This window comes from Nelusetta ayraudi, unplaced genomic scaffold (assembly GCF_046127955.1).
Source record: "Nelusetta ayraudi isolate G7.1 ecotype Tasmania unplaced genomic scaffold, CSIRO-AGI_Nayr_v1 ptg000128l, whole genome shotgun sequence".
Taxonomy (NCBI): domain Eukaryota; kingdom Metazoa; phylum Chordata; class Actinopteri; order Tetraodontiformes; family Monacanthidae; genus Nelusetta; species Nelusetta ayraudi.
In genome coordinates this window covers 1,265,725-1,283,666 of record NW_027466178.1, presented here as the reverse complement: position 1 = coordinate 1,283,666, position 17,942 = coordinate 1,265,725, and the positions used below count along the sequence as shown (strand labels likewise).

The window sequence follows — 17,942 nt, the reverse complement described above, 5'->3', positions numbered from 1 at the left end:
TTATTTTAAAAAAAGGTGTGCATTAAACACTATTATATTTTGTATTTTGTATGTAAGTTATATTTGTTACAACTGATGAATCTCAAATAAACCATATAATTTGGGTTCTTGGTGAGTTCTTGAGGGAAAAAAAACACTTTTATAAAAAGACTGTATCTATGATGACAGTAGTGGCGTGAAGTGGTTGATACATGAAGCAGACTGATTGGTTATTCATTTTAATGATAACTGTAACCACAAAATAGGCACGACATGAACATCATTTTATATCAAACAAGATCAAAGCAAGAAAAATAAGACTTCGCAGTTAAGAGTTTTCTGGTTTCAGCATCTCATTTTGCTAGCACAAATTACATAACTGAGTGGAAACTGAAATTGATGGTTTTGTGTATGTCTTAAACCAAGCACAACTGCTTAGTTTACTGTGGAACTTCTAAATTTCCCCTTATTCCCACTGTAGGGCTTACTGCAATTTACGTGATCTTTTAAATATTTGAACATCTACGCCTACTAAAATAGACAGGAGTTTATTTTTGGCAGTTTGGTTAAGTGACCCAGCAAAACGCAGCGAAGGCAAAGCAGAAGTCGTGGGCCTACGTCGCAAGACCACTTTCACAACAGGATGTCAAAGCAAAGAACATGGAGAGAACACGTGGTAGATGAATGACTGTCACCTGTCAAACTCCTGGGTGTCCTGAAGAACAGCAAAAATCATTTACTGTATATGCCATTTTCAAAAATAACCCTAAAAAAAACTTTATTCAAGCTTTATTTATATATATATATATATATAAAAATATCCATAGCAATTACTTCCCCCTGCGTATTTGTAAGGCAATGTGCTTTTTGCTCAGTGAGTAATCGTCTCATTCATCTTGTAAAAAAAAAGAGCAGATTTTGCGGATGTAGCGAAATAGCGAGGGCTCGTCTTGATGTACAATCAGTGTTACAATCTACAGCATTGAGGAAACGTACCTCCCTGCCAAAGTCTGTAACGGCTAAAGGTTTGTGACGGGGAGAGTGGCGGTGGTTCGACTCATCCTGTGGCGCCCTGACGGAGACGCACCTAGACGTCGTCGTCAGGGTCGGCGCCGCTGCAGAAGCAGAGGCACACGAGCATGCAGCAGCCGCCCAGCAAGGCGACAGCGATCAGTATGTAGACCAGGGTGGTGGTCCAGAAGGCATACAGGTAGAGGTTCTTATTACAGTACATATCTGGGTTTAACAGGTTCTTCTGGAAGTCTGGCCGGTAAACGGAGTAGATCCAGACATTACCTGGCGGGGAGGAAAAACACAAGGAGAAAATAAAACTCTGCACAGAAACTGACAAAATGTCATATTCATACGCGGTTATAAGGCATTTCTTTACGATGAATAAGATATGGTTTGTGTTTTAAAAAAAAAAAAAAAAAGGGGGGGGAAGCTGACACAGACTGACATCTAGTGGCCAACATGTGCTACTGCAATGTACTGATTCACCAGCGGGCGCAGCGTGGATGACTGTTAAATTACAGCAAGTTCTGAAAAGACCATTTGTGTTGTAACGACGATGAAGAACAAATTAATCCGCAGGCTGCCTGTGCCAGATTATGCAAAAATAAAATGCCTGATGAGGCCTAACCCTAATGCCATGCAAGTCTATGGGGGTCAAAGGTAAACTTTGTCCTAGAGACATGGGGCCACTTGCTTTTTCATCAGGAGCCCCCAAGACACACCCATGCCAAATTTGGGGCTTCTAGCACATCAGGAACCCCGAAACCCTAACCCTTGACAGCAGCCAATCACAGCTGTCTTCAGGCAAAAGGCGGCGTTCCAACCTCGACAGGTCGCTGCTGTAGTTTCCCAATTTGGGATCAATATAATAAATCTATTCTATCTAGTTTATATATTGCGTAATTTAAAAAAAAATCAAATTAGAATAGAATTGAATAGAATAGAGGCCCCTAATTAATACCACAGTGGGGAAATTTTCATAACTACAGCAACTTTATAGTGCAAAAAGATGGAAAATTATCTTAGTTAAAAGAAATAAGGCAATAAAAAATAAATAAATAAATATTTGAAGGGTACAAAAGGAAAAAACAAGATATTTACATCTTATGAACAGTTGGATTTAAAGTATCTACATACTGACATATAAATAAGCCTTTATTGAATGGGATGCATGTTAAACATAGCCCAGACATGCATGAATCAAGCTGCGGAGGCTGAACTGAGGGCTGCTGTTGTACTGCACGCTACCAGTCAGATGGGTGTTAATGGTTAATCTAAATGGAGTGAATTCCTGACAGGAGTTTATTAGTTGCCTGGAAATATGAGGGCAATCTTGAGAAAAGCTCCAAGGCTTTAGACTGGACCTCTCAACCTCAAACATCAACAAGTAATTCAAGCTCGTCGGGTTTGTTTTGTGAAGAAGATCTCCACGGTCACTGTAACATTTACTAAGGAATTAAAAAAAAAAATTCTGTTCAACCAGCAGAATATCTAAAAATCAACAGAAAAAAATAGAAAGAAATAATTCTTTCAGGGTCGAAGTAGAAGATGAATTAAAGCAGAAGCGCAACCACACACACCCCCATGCATTGTTGCCACTGCACCACCCCTTATTAAAGTCAGCTTTGTGTTTTGATTGTATTGAGTTTTGTTTTTGCTGTCGTGTGTGTTTCAATCGATCCACCAACACTCACCGGCGATGAACCAGCAGAACATGAAGGTGGACGTCAGCGAGTTCCAAATGACACAGACAGGACTGAGGGGGTTGGGCGGCTCGTCGCTGTTCTGACGGGCGCAGGGCAGGTAGGAGAGCAGCGTCAGCGCCATCCCGAAGACCCCCATCACAATCAGGTAGATGGGGATGAAGCGCTGCCGAGGACAGTCGTGCAGGTAGACCGCGCCTGTCGGCCAAACAGCGGGGACACTCGTCAATCCAGCCGTGCTGAGAGTTTGCTACACCTAAACTCTGGGACTTTCCAGCCGCTGACTTACCAATGGCAATGTTAGCAATGGTGAGGGCGCACACAATCACCTTGGAAGACACTGCAGGAAGATTGAACACATTTTTTTTTTGGTTTCTTTTGCGATGCCACAGTCACACAACCTCAGCTTTAGAATGAGTGTCCCTGGCTCTGACGCTCTGCAGGCCTCACCAAGGACGTGCGTGGGGGGCTGTGGGGGGTTTTCAAAGCGTTGGATCAGCCGATTGCCTGACATCGCGACTGTTGAAACTCACAAACTCCAAAGAGGAAGAAGAGGAACGAGCGTAGAGGTCAACACTGTGGGAACAGAAAGGAAACGTGTGTGAGATGAGAGGGGGCAGTTTTAATGAGTGACTCTTAAACGTCATAGGATGCGGGGACAAGGGCAACATAATGCTACATAAAAGATTTTTAATCTGCTGAATGTTGTTGTCATTTTTAAAATAACTTTATACCTGAGAGAGAAACCCCCCACTATTACCATGTCGACTGGTGATAGAAAGAATCTCCTTACATTTAGGTGAATTCATTTTAAATGAACAGACATATTCTGAGGCCCGGTGGGGGAGCCTCAGACACTGCTTGTGGCATACAAAGAGCAGGTTTCCAGTGTGTTTAAGCACACCCTTTCAGAAGAAGGAAGGGCTTACCTCGTTTCTAGGTGAGCTCAGAAAAACCAGTTGAAAAAAATGGACCTCTACGCCCGTTTCCATGAAATGTAAATAATACTCTTATCTTCATTGTATTTTCATAGGTAGTTTGCTTGAAAATACCAAATATTCAATGCAAATGAATCATTCATTGAATCAAAAGTATCATCAGCCAAAAGGTCCCATGCAGTGTTGATGAATGTTGCAATGTGGAAATATCACCTGACAGTGCTTCCCACAGAGAAAATTAACTTCAGTTTTGTTATGACATGTTTCGACATCCTCATCACATGATAACGTGGTGTTTTGAGGTTGACTGGGTGTTTTCTCGCAAAATTCTATTGTGAAATATATGGACATTTCTCTCATTAGGAGACTGCGGTTGGATTAGAATTCTTATAAACTCCAGTAGACTTCAGAAGGCTGTATGCGGCAGCAACTTTGTGAATTCTCAGAGAAGAGGTTTGACTGCATTCCCCAAACACACAGTCGGTCACATTCAAAGGAGCAGCTACACCGAGACACTTGCAAGAAGACACAAACACCCGCAGCAGCAGGCGAAAATATCTGCAGGAAGTGGCGACTATTCAACATGAATTGTAGCAGGGGAAGTTACAATATCAAGTCAAAGTGGCAGTTCAACACTTTATGTCTGTGTATTATAATCGATTTGTTTTGTTTTGTTATTTCCTACTAACACTTCTGTCTGTCTGTCTGTTTGTTTGTTATTCGTTAGTTTACTTTTCCATACATATTATTTTCCCTCGAACGCCTCCCTCACTCACATTATTTAGAGCGGTTAGTGGAAAACCACAGGAGATTGTGATCTCGGGTTTTATTTTCTGTTTCCGTCACTCCGCCTCGGCTTAAAAAAACAAACAAAAAAAACTGACAAGAAGAAAACTTTTCACATTTCGAGAGACACCAACCAACACCGGAACCTGTGCAATGGCGCTGTCAGTGCGACACGAGGAGTTCGTAGGGTTTAAAAAATAAAAAAAAATCAATATGATTTTTGTTGCGGCCCACTGACCTGGTCGTGTTGCTTCCGTCGCTGCGTGTGTCTCCTGCCGACTGGCGCTTTTCCACCGGGACACGCCCACTCCTCGAAAGTCACACCGGGAGAACAGCGCATGCTCAGGGGCGGTGTCACTGTTGGCGCCTGTCTGCCGACTGAACAGCCAGTCCTCTAAACTTTTTAGTTGGAAATCCATTAATTCTCAACCTTTAGGGCATTCACTTCTTCCTAAACCACAAACAGTAACATACACACTAGGTTGACGAATTACAAAGATAGAACATGTTAGAACTTCTGTTTTCTCATTTATCTGTTTAAACTAGCTCCCCAACTCCGGAACTCTCTCTTATCAGATATCCGTTACAGACTTTCTTCCCGTATTTAAAACCAGACTCAAAACCCATTAGTTTAAGTTATGCTTCTCTGTCTAACTGTGTTATTTCGTTTTATTTTATTTTTTATTACTCTTTTCTGTGTGTAGCTTTTCATTGTTGCCTTATTGCATTTGTGTTTCTTGTAAGTGTCCTTGGGTGCTCAGAAATAAAATGTATTAATATTATCATTATTATTATTATTAGTCTAGTGCAGTGTCAGTTTTTAAATGTGCTCATTACTCAATCAGGAAATGAAAACAATACATTGTACTTTGTTTTGTTTTTTTATCTTATATTATAGAGTTCTCATATATATCATTCTAAAAATGAAATACTCACTGTGACGACTATTTAATCATGACAAAACGTTTTCACAACACAAGGGTAATAGCATAAATTTAAAAAATGTAACTTGCCTGTTTCAATGACAACCATACATCAAATTAAGAAGACACAAAACATCATATTTGGCACTATTCCTTTCAGACTGCTGAAGTCATGTTGACGTATCCAGCCAGCAGATCTCTTTTACATAAATTACGTAATAACAATATTAATTTACGCTTAACTGTGACAGCGGTGATGTGAAATTCATCTGCTATATGTAAATGTCTGCAGCTCCTTTCCAATCGTCCATCAGTTTGCTCAGGTGGCCGCCATGCAGCCTCCATCAGGGAGGACTGATCATGCCAGAGTCACAGGTCAGTGAGGCAGACGCTGGAGGACGTCTCTATGTGGACACGTCCTCTGCGCCCTGAACGGGCCCGGCCACCTTGCAGCTCCATCAGGTGGGACCGGCTCCTCTCGGACCGGGGGGCCGTCTGGAGCCGAGTCCTGCCGAGCACCGAGTCCCACAGCGCACCGCTGCTCCACACCTGCACAGGAAGCAGACCTCAGCTGAGCACACGCTTCCCACTCCATCTTTAGCTGATGTGAGTGAGCCGCACCTCGATGGAGATGTGCGTGCTGGGGTATCTCCTGTAAAAGATGGCTCGGAGGTTGAACTCGGGGTTTCCCGCCTCCTTGAAGACACGTGATCTCACAGTGTTGCTCTCACAGCGGATTACAGCGTAAACATTTGGAGCTGTACAACACAAAAGACAAAGAGATGGAAGAGACGTAACCAAATCATTATTCGTTTTCAAAGTCTTTGGTTAAAATCAAACTCCGATACTAAATTTAAAAAGGGGTGCGGGGTTCTGCTTAGTCTGATCCAGTCGAAGCAGGTAGTAAGTGGTTCTGAGGACCTGTTTGCTTTGGGGGGCTGAGTCCTGAAGCACTGTGCAGGTGGACTGTGGTGACAATGGTGGGTTGAGGTAGAAAACACTGCAGCAAAGATGGCGAAGGCAAATCCTCCCTCAGCTCCCTGCAAAATGAGAAGATGACACCGACTAAATGAGCGGAGCAGGAGTGGCAGAGAAGGGGGACTGGGAAGAGGGTTGGGCGTTAAAGACATTTTACACCACAACGTTCTGCCACTGCAGGACTGGTCACCTGAGCCAGACGTGAGAGTGGGAAAAGACGCGGAGGAGGAAGCGTCCGGGAACACCTGGCAGGAAGGTGGTGGGCAGCACCACGTAGCGACCCGGCCCGAGGGTGCTCCTCAGTGTCACACTGCGAGAGTCCATGTAGACAGAGCTGGCCGCCTGCTCCACCACAAGCTGCACCCGGCTGCTGCGGTTCACCTCCACCTGGATGCAATGAGGCAGAAGCAAACCCAGGATTATAGCGGTCGTTTTTAACGGTGACATAATTTATTTATTTTTTGCACCACAGCCCTTCTCACCTTCAGCACCTCAAAGCCGATGGGCAGGTTCTCTCCTTCTCCGTCCTTTCTTCGGGACCTCCTGTCCTCCTGCTGCAGACAGATCAGCACCTCCTGCGCCTTGCTTCTCACCTCAAACATGAACTAAAGCAACAAACCTCCTTCAATTTCTTTACTCATTAAAACCATATGAGTTCTTGCTCTTGAGCCTACCTGTGGATTGTGCAGGAATGTGTCCATGTGGTTGATGCATCCTCCGCATCTACTCCTCTTATCTATCTGCTCCTCCCAGCCCTGCACCTCTCCTCTGTTCACCTCTTCAGTCATCCTCATCGCCTCCTTATCTTGCTCTCGTATTCCATTTTTCCCTCTGGCAGCCTGGCTCTCTCCGAGTCTGGCCTCCTTTCTGTTGCCCTGCTGGTCCGTCCCGGCACACGTGGAATTAGTTCTCACCAAGCTAAGAGCGTGGTTGCTGTGGTTCACTGCAGGTGGAGGTCTTCCTTGAGAAGAAGGAGCAGGAGTCCACTCCCCATAGAGGCGAGTCTCCTTCCAGTGAGGGGTGGGCCACAGCAAAGCCCTTTCCACCAGGCGGCACACCACCACATCAGTGAAGTGGCGGCAGAAATCCTCAAAATCCATCCTGAGGAAAACACATTTGTTAACAACAGTTTTTATTTATTTATTTTTTTTAGTTTTGTGGTATGTAATAAGTAATAACTGATCATGAGGCTACCAGAACTCCCCGACATCCCGAACAACAAGCCCCATCTTCTCCCTCTCTGCACGACTCAGCTGCTGCCAGTGCTGTGACCTGGAGGGGGCAATAAGACACAGGCTCAAAGGGAAACACAGTAGAGCCTGGAGCTGGAAAAGAAAGACATCACTTTTATAGTCCCATGTTGCCCTTTCTGGAGAGGTTTCTGCACAATCTTTGATGCTGCTGCCCAATGTCACTTCAATAAATAGGAACAATATCATGTGAAATGTCAGTCATCGCACAAAAGGTGTCATGTTGGCTGTGCAAAATGTCAAATGTCTTGTAATGGTCATTCATTCATGATGGTCCTCACCCTTGACTCCAGGCTCCTGTCCAGTCTGTGGTTCCCCACGGGTTCCTCATGCGCATCATGAAGAGTCGGTCCATCCCTCCGCTCTGCAGCAGCCTCATCTTCTTCACCGCCGTGATCCCGTAGGCGTGTCCCCGCACCAGGCCGCAGCTCAGCACAGACTCCACCGCCTGGCCCTCCTCTGGCTGAGAACCGAGGAACACACTGAAGCCTTCAAGACCAAATTCTAAAAGTCTCTTTCTGTTTTGCTCTCCTACCCGAATCGAGCAGCTGATGAGCGCTTTGCGTTCGTGGGCCTTGGCCAGCATCTGGAAGAGGGTCCTCCTCTGGTCAGCATGCAGGCTAAGGGCGTCCCGGTCCAGGTTGATGGGCTCAGAAACCCCACCAGTAAAGTCTACCAGTGCCTCTGTGGTGTTTCCGCCCTCCAGAGCTTCATAGCAGCCATTTAACCTAAAAAATACACCCCAAAGATGCTTCGTGAGAAACTTCCACCGAAATTCCTGCTACCATCTGTTTTTTTGGTTCTGTCATTTCCTCAGCTTCTCCTCCGTTTCTCTCAAGCAGGCAGGTGGTGGTCGGGAGGCGTGGCCAGCTTAGCACAGCATGGTGGAAGGATGGACACCGACCAACTCTCCATGGCCGGCAACCCTCTACCTCCATCACGCCTGCAACAGCAGCAGCCGCGGAGCTAACCCCACCGCCCTACACCCTGATTCTCCCGTGATATTCCAGTAACCTAGGGGCAATGTTCTGAGTTTCTCCACCAGCGCTCAATATTACTCTGACCCTGAGCTCAGGAATAAGCAAATATCACAAATGGATGGATGGGTTTGTTTGACAAACACTCCTGCGGTTTTTCAGGCTGTAACAGATTATCTGTTCAGAGACAAGCTAAACAGGTTTGTTTTTGTTTCTCTTGATGAGTTATTTTCTTTACCACAGCTCAGAGAAGGAGAGAAGGGGTTGGGCTAACTGACACGATGGGAGAGACCCAAAACACTACTCCACTACAAAACAACCACAGAAACACATCAGAAACCTGTAAATAGCCCAGCAATGTCACAGATTCCACATTCAGGTTGTACACACAACTCTCCGTGTTCAGTCGGAGCACGAGTGACGTGAATGCCTGAGCGTCTCACTGGTTTCCACAGGTCTCCACTCCCTCAGCTAACAAGGACAAACACTGTGGCACAGAGAGATCTGATTGTGAAACTAAAACTGTATATTATAGTTATATTAACTGGCTGGTAAGGCTAATTTACGATGAAAAGGCTCCTCACTTCAGATGGTTACTCATGCAAGGCTGCCCCACTACGGTCCAGAATAAAATCCAATTAAGGACCATTCAAGCATTTGGTTACATGTTTGTATTCGACATAAATAAAGATGGCAACTTTCCCAAATGAGCAACCTGAAGTCATTGTTTCACCTTCTCGAAAAGTCTATCGAGCATTTTAGTTAAAGAATCATCTAAGTGCCTGTGTCCAGAATGAGGGCACGCTTGGATCCCGGGGAACTTACTTGGCGTAGGCCTTTTCCAACAGAGCGCTCCAGAACTCCCGCGGCGTGGCTGAGCGGCAGAAGAGCAGCGCTCCGTCCCTGCTGACAGGAAGACGGTCGTCCACGACGACGTCCATCCAATGACCGAGCCGCCAGAACCGGAAATGAAAGATTCCTGCGTACAGGTTGGGATGCTTCGGATTCCACTCCTGATCAGTGTGATCGGGGATCACCTGGCACGAGGAGGAGGACGGAGATGAAGGCAGGGAAACATGCAGGAGGGTGTGACAGTGGCTCAGGTACAACACCTTCTTCCACAGTGACGGCTCTGAGGCCAGGCAGGAGATGGCAGCAACCATCCAGCAGTTACCCAGACTGCCTTGGTGCAGGTCACGTGTACTGATGCCATCAACAAACAGGCGAGGGTCCTTACAGATCTCCTGGGGATTGAAGGATTAGAGGACATCAAGAGTCACATACGATAGCACAAAGCAGCTATAGCAGTATAAATGAACAAATCAACATAACTCAACATACACTGGTCAATTCAGCATAATTGACCAGTGAGGGACACTTCAAACTCTCTTGATACTGAATGCGACAACAGGACCATTAGCATATTGCTGGCCTTGCCCATCTGTGGTTTGGTGGTATTGTAACAGGATTCTATGACTTATAAATCATTAAAGTCCTTAGGGATATCATCAATTCTTTAGGACAACAAGTTAAAGTAGTATTATTAATATTTTTACATTTTTATCCCAGACCCATTGGACTGGCCTCTCACTAATAATCACTTTAAAAAAACAAAAAACAAAAATCACAATTTACCTCAATTTACCTTGAGACCACAAAATAGAGGCCACAATTTCATGTCTAGAGGTAGAATGTATACATGGCTCAGTGTCTTGTCACAGACATGGGAGCGCTATCAGTGCCCCCTGCGACATCACAAGGAGGGGATTTCCAGAACTCAAAACAAAAGTCGAACGATGACCAGCAGTTTGTTGAGGCCTCTGGGAGCATCGCTGAGACATGCCCTGTCTATGTGGACCTATCTCTTTGGATGTGGATCAATGTGGATCTCACTTTGGACTGAGTCAGGTAACAGTAGAAGAGCTGAGTGACGCACACGCGCGCACACATACACACACACATACACACACACACAAACACACTCCCAGCTGGTGGTCGTAACCTTTTTAACTCATTTGAAATGTGACTTCCTCAAGGTGATATCAGGTTCACGACAAGTTAAAGGCCACCTCCACTGAAGAGGACAGTTTATTAGAGATTCATACACTGTGACTGCGTGTGTGTGTGTGTGTGTGTGTGTGTGTGTGTGTGTGTGTGTGTGTGTGTGTGTGTGTGCGTGCTTGTATGTGTGTGTGTGCGTGTGTTTGTGCGTGTGTGTGTGTGTGTGTGTGTGTGTGTGTGTGTGTGTGTGTAAAACTATAATCTGACTGCACATATACAGTATTTTACAAACCCAAGTGGAGAAACACAATCCAGTATGATTTCACAATAAGAGCACCAAAACTTTAGCTCACTTCTATAACAGTGGCCTAAATTACTTATTAGACGACTTGCACATTTCTCGATTTCCACCTCTACAGTGTGATTAACTGGAGATAACCCTGTAGGTTAAGAGAATTCTAAAGCAGCCAAAAATATCCCAACCCTTTTTACACAGTAGTGTTTTTTTTAATTGACTGATCAAAATGCAATTTTTTTATCTGCTTCTTAAATACTTTCTTTGTGGCTGTATATTATTCATGTTGTACAATAGCTACAGAATTTCATGATTATGTCTGTTTTGGAAATAACAAAAAATGACTTTAAAATTGACATTTTTTCATTGAAAAAGGTTGGTCAAGCAAACTTCAACCATTTCCCCCCTCCCCCAGCAACAGTCATATCAAAATGTAGCTGACTTGACTGGCTGTAGCTTCAAAAAATGTCTCTGATTCAGACAACATCATGCATTCCAGTGCTGCACTAAAAACACCTGGACTATTTCAATGCTGTTGCTGTTCTCTAAATTGTTCTTGCTGGCTGACTGGCGGCTCAGTTTTCACCGACCCCTTGCACTATAATAGAAAGAGCTTTAATTAACCCAATCCAGTGGGTAAAGGGAGGCTGGTGACCATGACTCACCCTCGGCCTTTTCCAGGTCACACCTGGCGCCGGCTCCCTCCTGTAGAAGAGCGACTGGGCGGCGGCGGGGAACAGCGGGTCCTTGAAGAGGGAACCTCGCCGCAGGCAGGACCGTCTCAACGCATGGAAGTTCTGACCTTGGAAGCTGTGGACTCGTTCGGGCATCGCAGCTGCAGAGGAGGCACTTTAGGAACATCAGCGTCACATTATCGATCAGAAAAGCTAATTCCCTGAAAGCTGCTGGATGTCTCAGATTTAAATAAATACATAAATAAATAAGTAAAAATCAAAATGAAAAGAAACATAGTTAACACATTTTTTGTTTTGTATACTTACTAAATGTTCTTAAGCTTATTTATTTATATTTTTAATCAAACAAAATATGCATTTTTTTTATTTTTATATGTAATTTCATTAAAATGTGTCCTGCACTTTAATGCTTTTTAATAATTATGTAAAAAAATACAATTCTTGTAAGTTTGCTTATATGTGAAAGGTTTGAGTGTTTTCTGTGAGTGTATCATTATGTGTGTGTGCACGCGTCTATGCGTTCATGTGCATGTGTGGTGGAGGAAAAGGAAATAACAGCAGTAAGGTAATAGCACCGTCTTCGTCATCACTGATATGAACTGCAGGGCTCAGCAGTGTGTGCGTGTGCGTGTGTGTGTGCGCGTGTGTGTGTGTGTGTGCGCGCGCCTGTGTGTGTGTGTGTGTGTGTCCAGAGGGGACATGAAACTCTGCAGGTGCTTCAGTTTGCACATGCTTTGCCGGTTAGTGTCATCATCAGTTTTCGGTGTTTAATTTCATATATATATATATATTTTTCAATCATATTTTATTTATCAAATGCTTACTTCACAATAATAGTTATGTTATTGTGTTAATATTATTATATTATATGTTAATAATAAGTTATTCTAATAATGCTAGATGATCAATAAATATCGACACAAGTGAACGTACACCAAAATCTATGAGTGTTATCATTTCTTGCCATGAATAAGCAGCAGGGCATCAACTCCTTTGTGCTGTTTTCTTGAATATACAATCGCTTGAAGACATCTTCTCAAGAAAGGCCATTTAATTCATCTGTCTTTTAACAAGTACCTCTGTATTTGTTTGGTTATTGCTGAAACATTATTTTCACTTGATCTCACGTCTAATTTTTCTTTATCCTTATCTGGCTGTGTTGTTTTGTTTACCTATTTGACATCTCCCTGCATTGAAAATTAAATAAAAACAAGGTACTATTCAAAAGGCATTTAAACGAAAATAAGTTAATGATGAAACAAAACAATTATGATTAATCAGCACACGATACACACTAACCTTCAAGTCAAGCCTGGATGTTTTCCCCCTTGCTTTGTCCTCAAGTTTGAGGGTCAGACGTAGAAATCAGAGAATCAATGAGCCATCAGTGGCCGTCTACGGTTGTCTGAGGAAATCCTCTCTCCCACCACAAATCAGCAGCTGAAACCCGGATGAGCCGTCTTCTTCTTGCCTCTGACAATTCCCAGCATGTGTGATAAAATTCTGTAGATTTTTGTCAGAGAACAGAGGACAAAAATAATGTGATGTCAGATCAGCAACCAGTTGTGGCTGCAGGATGGAAGCACATCACATGCGCAACTGTGCGTGTGTGTGTGTGTGTGTGTGTGTGTGTGTGTGTGTCCACCTGCATGCAGCCAGGCGTGACACACGAGGGAGATGTGTAACTTTATCCCCCCCCTTCCTCGCAGACAATAGACAGACAGTCACCTCGACAGGTGACATAACACACAGTTGTAGCAGTGGAGGCTTCACACGTCACTTACTTCAGTTGCTCTTGAATTTCAGACACTTTATCCTCCAACACCAACTGTTCCGCTGCCGGAGAACATTTCTTCCTGGGAGCGTGTACGTGTGCTCACTCCTGCTTCCCTTGCTGCTGCACATTCTGTCATCCTCTCTCTTCCTTGGCCCTCCAGCCTCGCTGCCTCTCTCTTCACGTCAGGACACGGAGGCCCTCAGTTTTTCAGTCTTCTCATTTTCCAGCTGTACGCCGGCAACCCTCTCCTCCCCGCTGCGCCGTATCTCCTCTGCAGGCTCCAGCTCGTATCCAATGCTGTTGTGGTGCGTGTTGCCCCTGACACCTGAGAAAGCGAGAGGCGAGCTCCTTCTATTTTAACCAGCTCACTGCCAAATATCAGGCAAATTATCACCCCATTCCAACTGTCAGTGCACAGACTGAGCGCAGACACACCAGAGCAGTTATTTTTCTACTCAGTCTGTTAAAATCTGTCAGCAAGCTGTTCTACGCCGCTTTCATTGGCACATTTCTATTTTTAAGTCTGTCTTTGCCATCAGCACAACAGATTCTTTCCTAGAATATTCTAAATTTACTCTGTTGATGAAAACGATTTGATGGGTCCTTTTAATAAACTTTCATCACCCTCTCGGCTAAAAACAAAAGGACACGTGTGTCTATTAATATCCCAAAAATAAACATCGGAATATTTCTAAAAGTAGGTAAGAAGCGCAGCTGCTTGGTTTCTTTGACACTTGGCGTACACAAAAAATATAGATAATATTATCATTTGATTGAGCATTAAATGTGTGACTGTACTTGAATCATTCAAGTCTATATTAAAGTTGAAAGAAGGCGTTCAGAGTGTATTTTTAGTAAGAAAATCGTTGTACTTTCTATTTTTGTACAATAATCACACAATACATCGGTTTTTGATTGATGAACCCATTCATTTGACATGAGGATTTTTAAAAACCTTGTTTCTCCCAACAATAGTGGGCTACCTAGCCATGTCAGAAAAACTGAGAGGGGAAAATGTCGAATACATTTTGCAGAGCCAAGCGTTTGGACATCAGAAGCTTCCTACTTCCGCTTGGAGACGCACCGTCTCTTCGATCATCGTTCGTTCCTTAAATCGAATCGTCGGTCATCGGCTGCTCATGCCTGCGCTGCTCCCTCACGCAGTCGCAGTCGAAAGCAGCCGTAAAGTTGCCGATGTGGCCGCTGTTGCTGCTTAATTTCTTGCTTAATTTCTTGTCTTATTGGGAAAGACATCTGTTCCAATGAAATTTCCAACTCTGTTTCTCTGGTTTGTCTTTGTAAACGGACATGACGACGAGAGACTGCCGAACAAATGTGAAGGTAAGACGAAGGAGGATCAGATTGCACTTAAAGATATTTTTTTTGATACACTTCTCGGTCCTCCGGTGTCCTTGACCACCCCCCCACACAACGTCGTAGTAAGTTTTGTTTGTGTTTTTGCTCCGACCTGTCAGTGTGCAAGCTGATGACCGTCGAGCTGCAGGATGCTCTGGAGAAAACGGGTCGCTCCAAAGAGGTCCTGGAGGTTGGGGAGGTGCTGGACACGGGCAAGAGGAGGAGAAAAATCAAATATAACACCTCGTGAGTTGAAACGACTGTGTACTCAAATTCAAACGCTTCAATTGTTTACCATGTTTAAAACTATTTGAATGCGTCTGCAGGGAAACTCGGCTGACTGAGGCCATAGACGACATCTGCGAACGTCTCCTGCAATACAGTGTTCATGCAGAGAGACCTGGCAGCCTCCGGTACGCCAAGGTGAGGACAACCAGCGCCCCCTGTTGGCCCATACAAAGTTCCATAGTCGAAGGCCTTTCTATTAATGATTTTTTTTTTATTCCAGTTGTGTGACATTGTCTATTTGTGTGATGAGGTGACAGATGACTTGCTCCCATTGGGTTGCAGGGCACCAGTCAGACCATGTCGACTCTGAAGAACCTGGTCCAGAAAGGGGTGAAGGTGGATCTGGGAATGCCGCTGGAGTTGTGGGACGAACCGTCTGTGGAGGTGACACACATGAAGAAACAGGTGGGCTCAACAAAACAGACACACAAGCGTATTACATATAACACACAGCAATGAAGGAACGAGACTGAAACCTGACTGTCTAGCACAGGGGTGTCCAAACTATGGCCCGCGGGCCAACAGCGACCCGCAGTCTATTTTTAATTGGCCCGCAAGAAATTTTATAAATAGAATAGAATATGGCCCGCACTTCCACTTTTGCCTGAGTGTATTGCACTTCTTAGTTTTAACACCAGGGGGAGCTGCCCCCACTGTGCAATGCCGTTCCCACTTTAAGTGAGTAAAAAATATATTCCACAGTACCCGTATGTTAATAAGCATGCATGTGCAGGTACACATGCGACAAATATCAATAATGCAAAGTCAGCTGATCTCATCTGATGCAGATTTGCTCCTTGATCAAGTGACATTTGTTTTTTGGCACGAGTGGCGTCGGATCAGCACCGCAGCTGGATACTCAGCTGATACTCACCAGAATAATTTACTAAAATGATATGGACTCCTGTTATTAAGTCCAGTTCAGCCTGTTAATGTTGACAACCGTTTCAAACGAACGTTAATAGCTGTGTTGCTAAGCCTAATAACTTAAATAACAAGCTTGAAATTTACCCGTCCCATTTTCCCCTTTATTGTTTTTTCTCTGTACTGTAAATCTTCTGTCTAAGAAGAAATCTGAGGCTGCTGTTCTGAGAATGACCTAGCAAAGCTTTTTTTCTGAATAAATCAATAAAGATCCATTTATGGAAAGCTGTGATGAAGGCAGTTTTGTCTATTACTATATTATTATATTCAACAATATAACATATTTGACCACTTTTAATGAATTGTTCTAACTTTAATACACTAAAGTTAAGGCTATATACCTAATTTCTAGTAAGTGGCCCAGCCCCTCCTATATTTTTTTATGTATGTGGCCCTCAGTGAAAAAGGTTTGGACACCCCTGGTCTAGCATCTCTAATAGCTTTGTTGGTTTAGAAAAAAAATAGGGAAATAAATCAACAGACTGTTGTTTGTGCGTTTTGCCAGTGTGAGACGATGCTGGAGCAGTACGAGGATGTGGTGGAGGACTGGTACTTCCATCATCAGGACCAGCGACTGGAGAGCTTCCTGTGTCAGAGCCACGTCCTCAAGACGTCAGAGCAAGGTGGACTGAACAACGCTGCTGCCTTGTTTTTACAACTTCCAACAAGTACAGTCAGACTGTGAAATCCAAGATGTTAACAACCAACGTCGTTATGATCCTCAGTGTTTTTGCATTGGGCAGTTGTCAACTGTTAATAGAAAAAAAAGAAGCAAGTGAGACCACCACAGGTTATTTGCAGGAGTTCTCATAAATGAGCCTTGAACTGCTTCAAGAACTTTGCAGTCCTTCAGCCCTGGACACTGTGGCATTCTTTGACTGCTCTCGTTCTGTCTCCCTCCTGCAGAATGTTTAAACGAGGTGTGGACAGGAGCCACAGACACTGACGGAGAGGCGGGAAGTGACGACACAGAAAAGGATGCAGAAAACGCGGACGAGGAGGAGGAAGAGGAGGAGGACGAGAAGGAGGAGGAGGAGGAGGAGGAGGAGGAGGAGGAGGAAGGTCCAACTCATGATGCCGGGGAGCTTTGAACAGCTGAAAGGGAGAATGAAGACGACTGAATGACCTCAGCTTTTACCTTTTGTCGGGCAAACTGCAAAAAATGACTGTATTGTGTCTCAGTCGTGTTTTAGTTTATTTTAGGAATTAAAAGTGGTTTGAAATGAGCCTCTATAAACTTTGGAGCTGCACCTTTTAAACACTACGAGTCCTGTTAGTTCCTTTTACTTTGACATCAATGCTATTACAACTACTATGCAAATATTTTATGGTACATATCACTATTTTCCTACCCTATTGTACTGCCTTTGAATGCAACATGTACAGTTTGTTTCTGAACAATTAAACCCTTTTGTACTCTTCCTTTTGTCCTTTTTTTCCCCCTTGGCAAGTCATTCTGCATGCGTCAATTAGTTGTTTAATTAATGAGGATTAACCTCAGGTGGGTTTCTACTGACTGGCACCACTCTAAACCACGGCAGCAGTTTTCGGCGTAACACCAAAATGCCACCTCGCTCTGCCTTCTGAACATTTTCTCTCGTTATTATCTCTGATCTCTCTTTCTGTCGTTCGCTGAGTCGACAGCTCTGGCAGAAGAAGGTCTACATCACTAAGTCTCACTACAGAGATAAGAACTCACCTGTCGTGATATGTCACCCTGACAGTCTGACCCTGGACGCTTTCCCCCTGCATTATCAAACCGTCTGGGAACCGAAAGGCCACCATCAGGGTTCCTCTCGCTGACCGTGGTGGCTCACTGACGGCTGGGGAGTCTCGCCAAGATTGCAGTTGATGCACTTGCTTTCTGCTGCCCCCAAGTGGCTTTGCTCTGACAAAGCGCCTTGTGTGCAGTTCATCCCTGCCGCTGTTCTCTCTTGCTCCGACATCTCATTCAGCCACAATACAAGCGGTGGGAGCTGATGTGCCTCTGCAGTGTAGATACAGGAGGTGCGTTTAAAAAAAAAAAAATCGCATTACATCACATGAGCTCAGCCTTTA

General features: G+C 44.3%; 3 protein-coding genes across 5 annotated transcripts; 1 reads left to right on the top strand and 2 right to left on the bottom strand.

Annotated features, from left to right (window-relative positions):
- Window positions 1-202: 202 nt before the first annotated feature.
- Window positions 203-4,720, bottom strand: LOC142904529 (transmembrane protein 272). Its single transcript, XM_076050685.1, has 5 exons — window positions 4,659-4,720; window positions 3,147-3,272; window positions 2,986-3,036; window positions 2,688-2,894; window positions 203-1,275 (listed from the first exon to the last, which is right to left on the bottom strand). Exons 2-5 carry the CDS (start codon window positions 3,208-3,210, stop codon window positions 1,067-1,069), a joined length of 531 nt encoding a protein of 176 aa, XP_075906800.1. The 5' UTR covers window positions 3,211-3,272; window positions 4,659-4,720; the 3' UTR covers window positions 203-1,066.
- A 632-nt stretch (window positions 4,721-5,352) lies between these two features.
- Window positions 5,353-14,343, bottom strand: LOC142904473 (calpain-5). Of its 3 annotated transcripts, XM_076050589.1 has the most exons (14): window positions 13,324-14,343; window positions 12,839-13,042; window positions 11,510-11,693; window positions 9,661-9,792; window positions 9,374-9,585; window positions 8,107-8,299; window positions 7,853-8,034; window positions 7,516-7,593; window positions 6,996-7,422; window positions 6,804-6,926; window positions 6,512-6,708; window positions 6,265-6,383; window positions 5,965-6,101; window positions 5,353-5,892 (listed from the first exon to the last, which is right to left on the bottom strand). In XM_076050589.1, the coding sequence occupies exons 3-14, from the start codon at window positions 11,672-11,674 to the stop codon at window positions 5,713-5,715; spliced, it is 2,145 nt and encodes a 714-aa protein (XP_075906704.1). In that variant the 5' UTR covers window positions 11,675-11,693; window positions 12,839-13,042; window positions 13,324-14,343; the 3' UTR covers window positions 5,353-5,712. The 3 variants fall into 3 exon arrangements, with proteins under 3 accessions (XP_075906704.1, XP_075906702.1, XP_075906703.1); XM_076050587.1 differs by having other exon boundaries at window positions 9,374-9,792; XM_076050588.1 differs by having other exon boundaries at window positions 9,374-9,792; window positions 11,510-11,679.
- Window positions 14,344-14,472: 129 nt separating this feature from the next.
- On the top strand, window positions 14,473-17,291 carry cnpy4 (canopy FGF signaling regulator 4). Its single transcript, XM_076050590.1, has 6 exons — window positions 14,473-14,657; window positions 14,792-14,918; window positions 14,999-15,095; window positions 15,243-15,365; window positions 16,390-16,507; window positions 16,791-17,291. Exons 1-6 carry the CDS (start codon window positions 14,579-14,581, stop codon window positions 16,973-16,975), a joined length of 729 nt encoding a protein of 242 aa, XP_075906705.1. The 5' UTR covers window positions 14,473-14,578; the 3' UTR covers window positions 16,976-17,291.
- The last annotated feature ends 651 nt before the right edge of the window (window positions 17,292-17,942 follow it).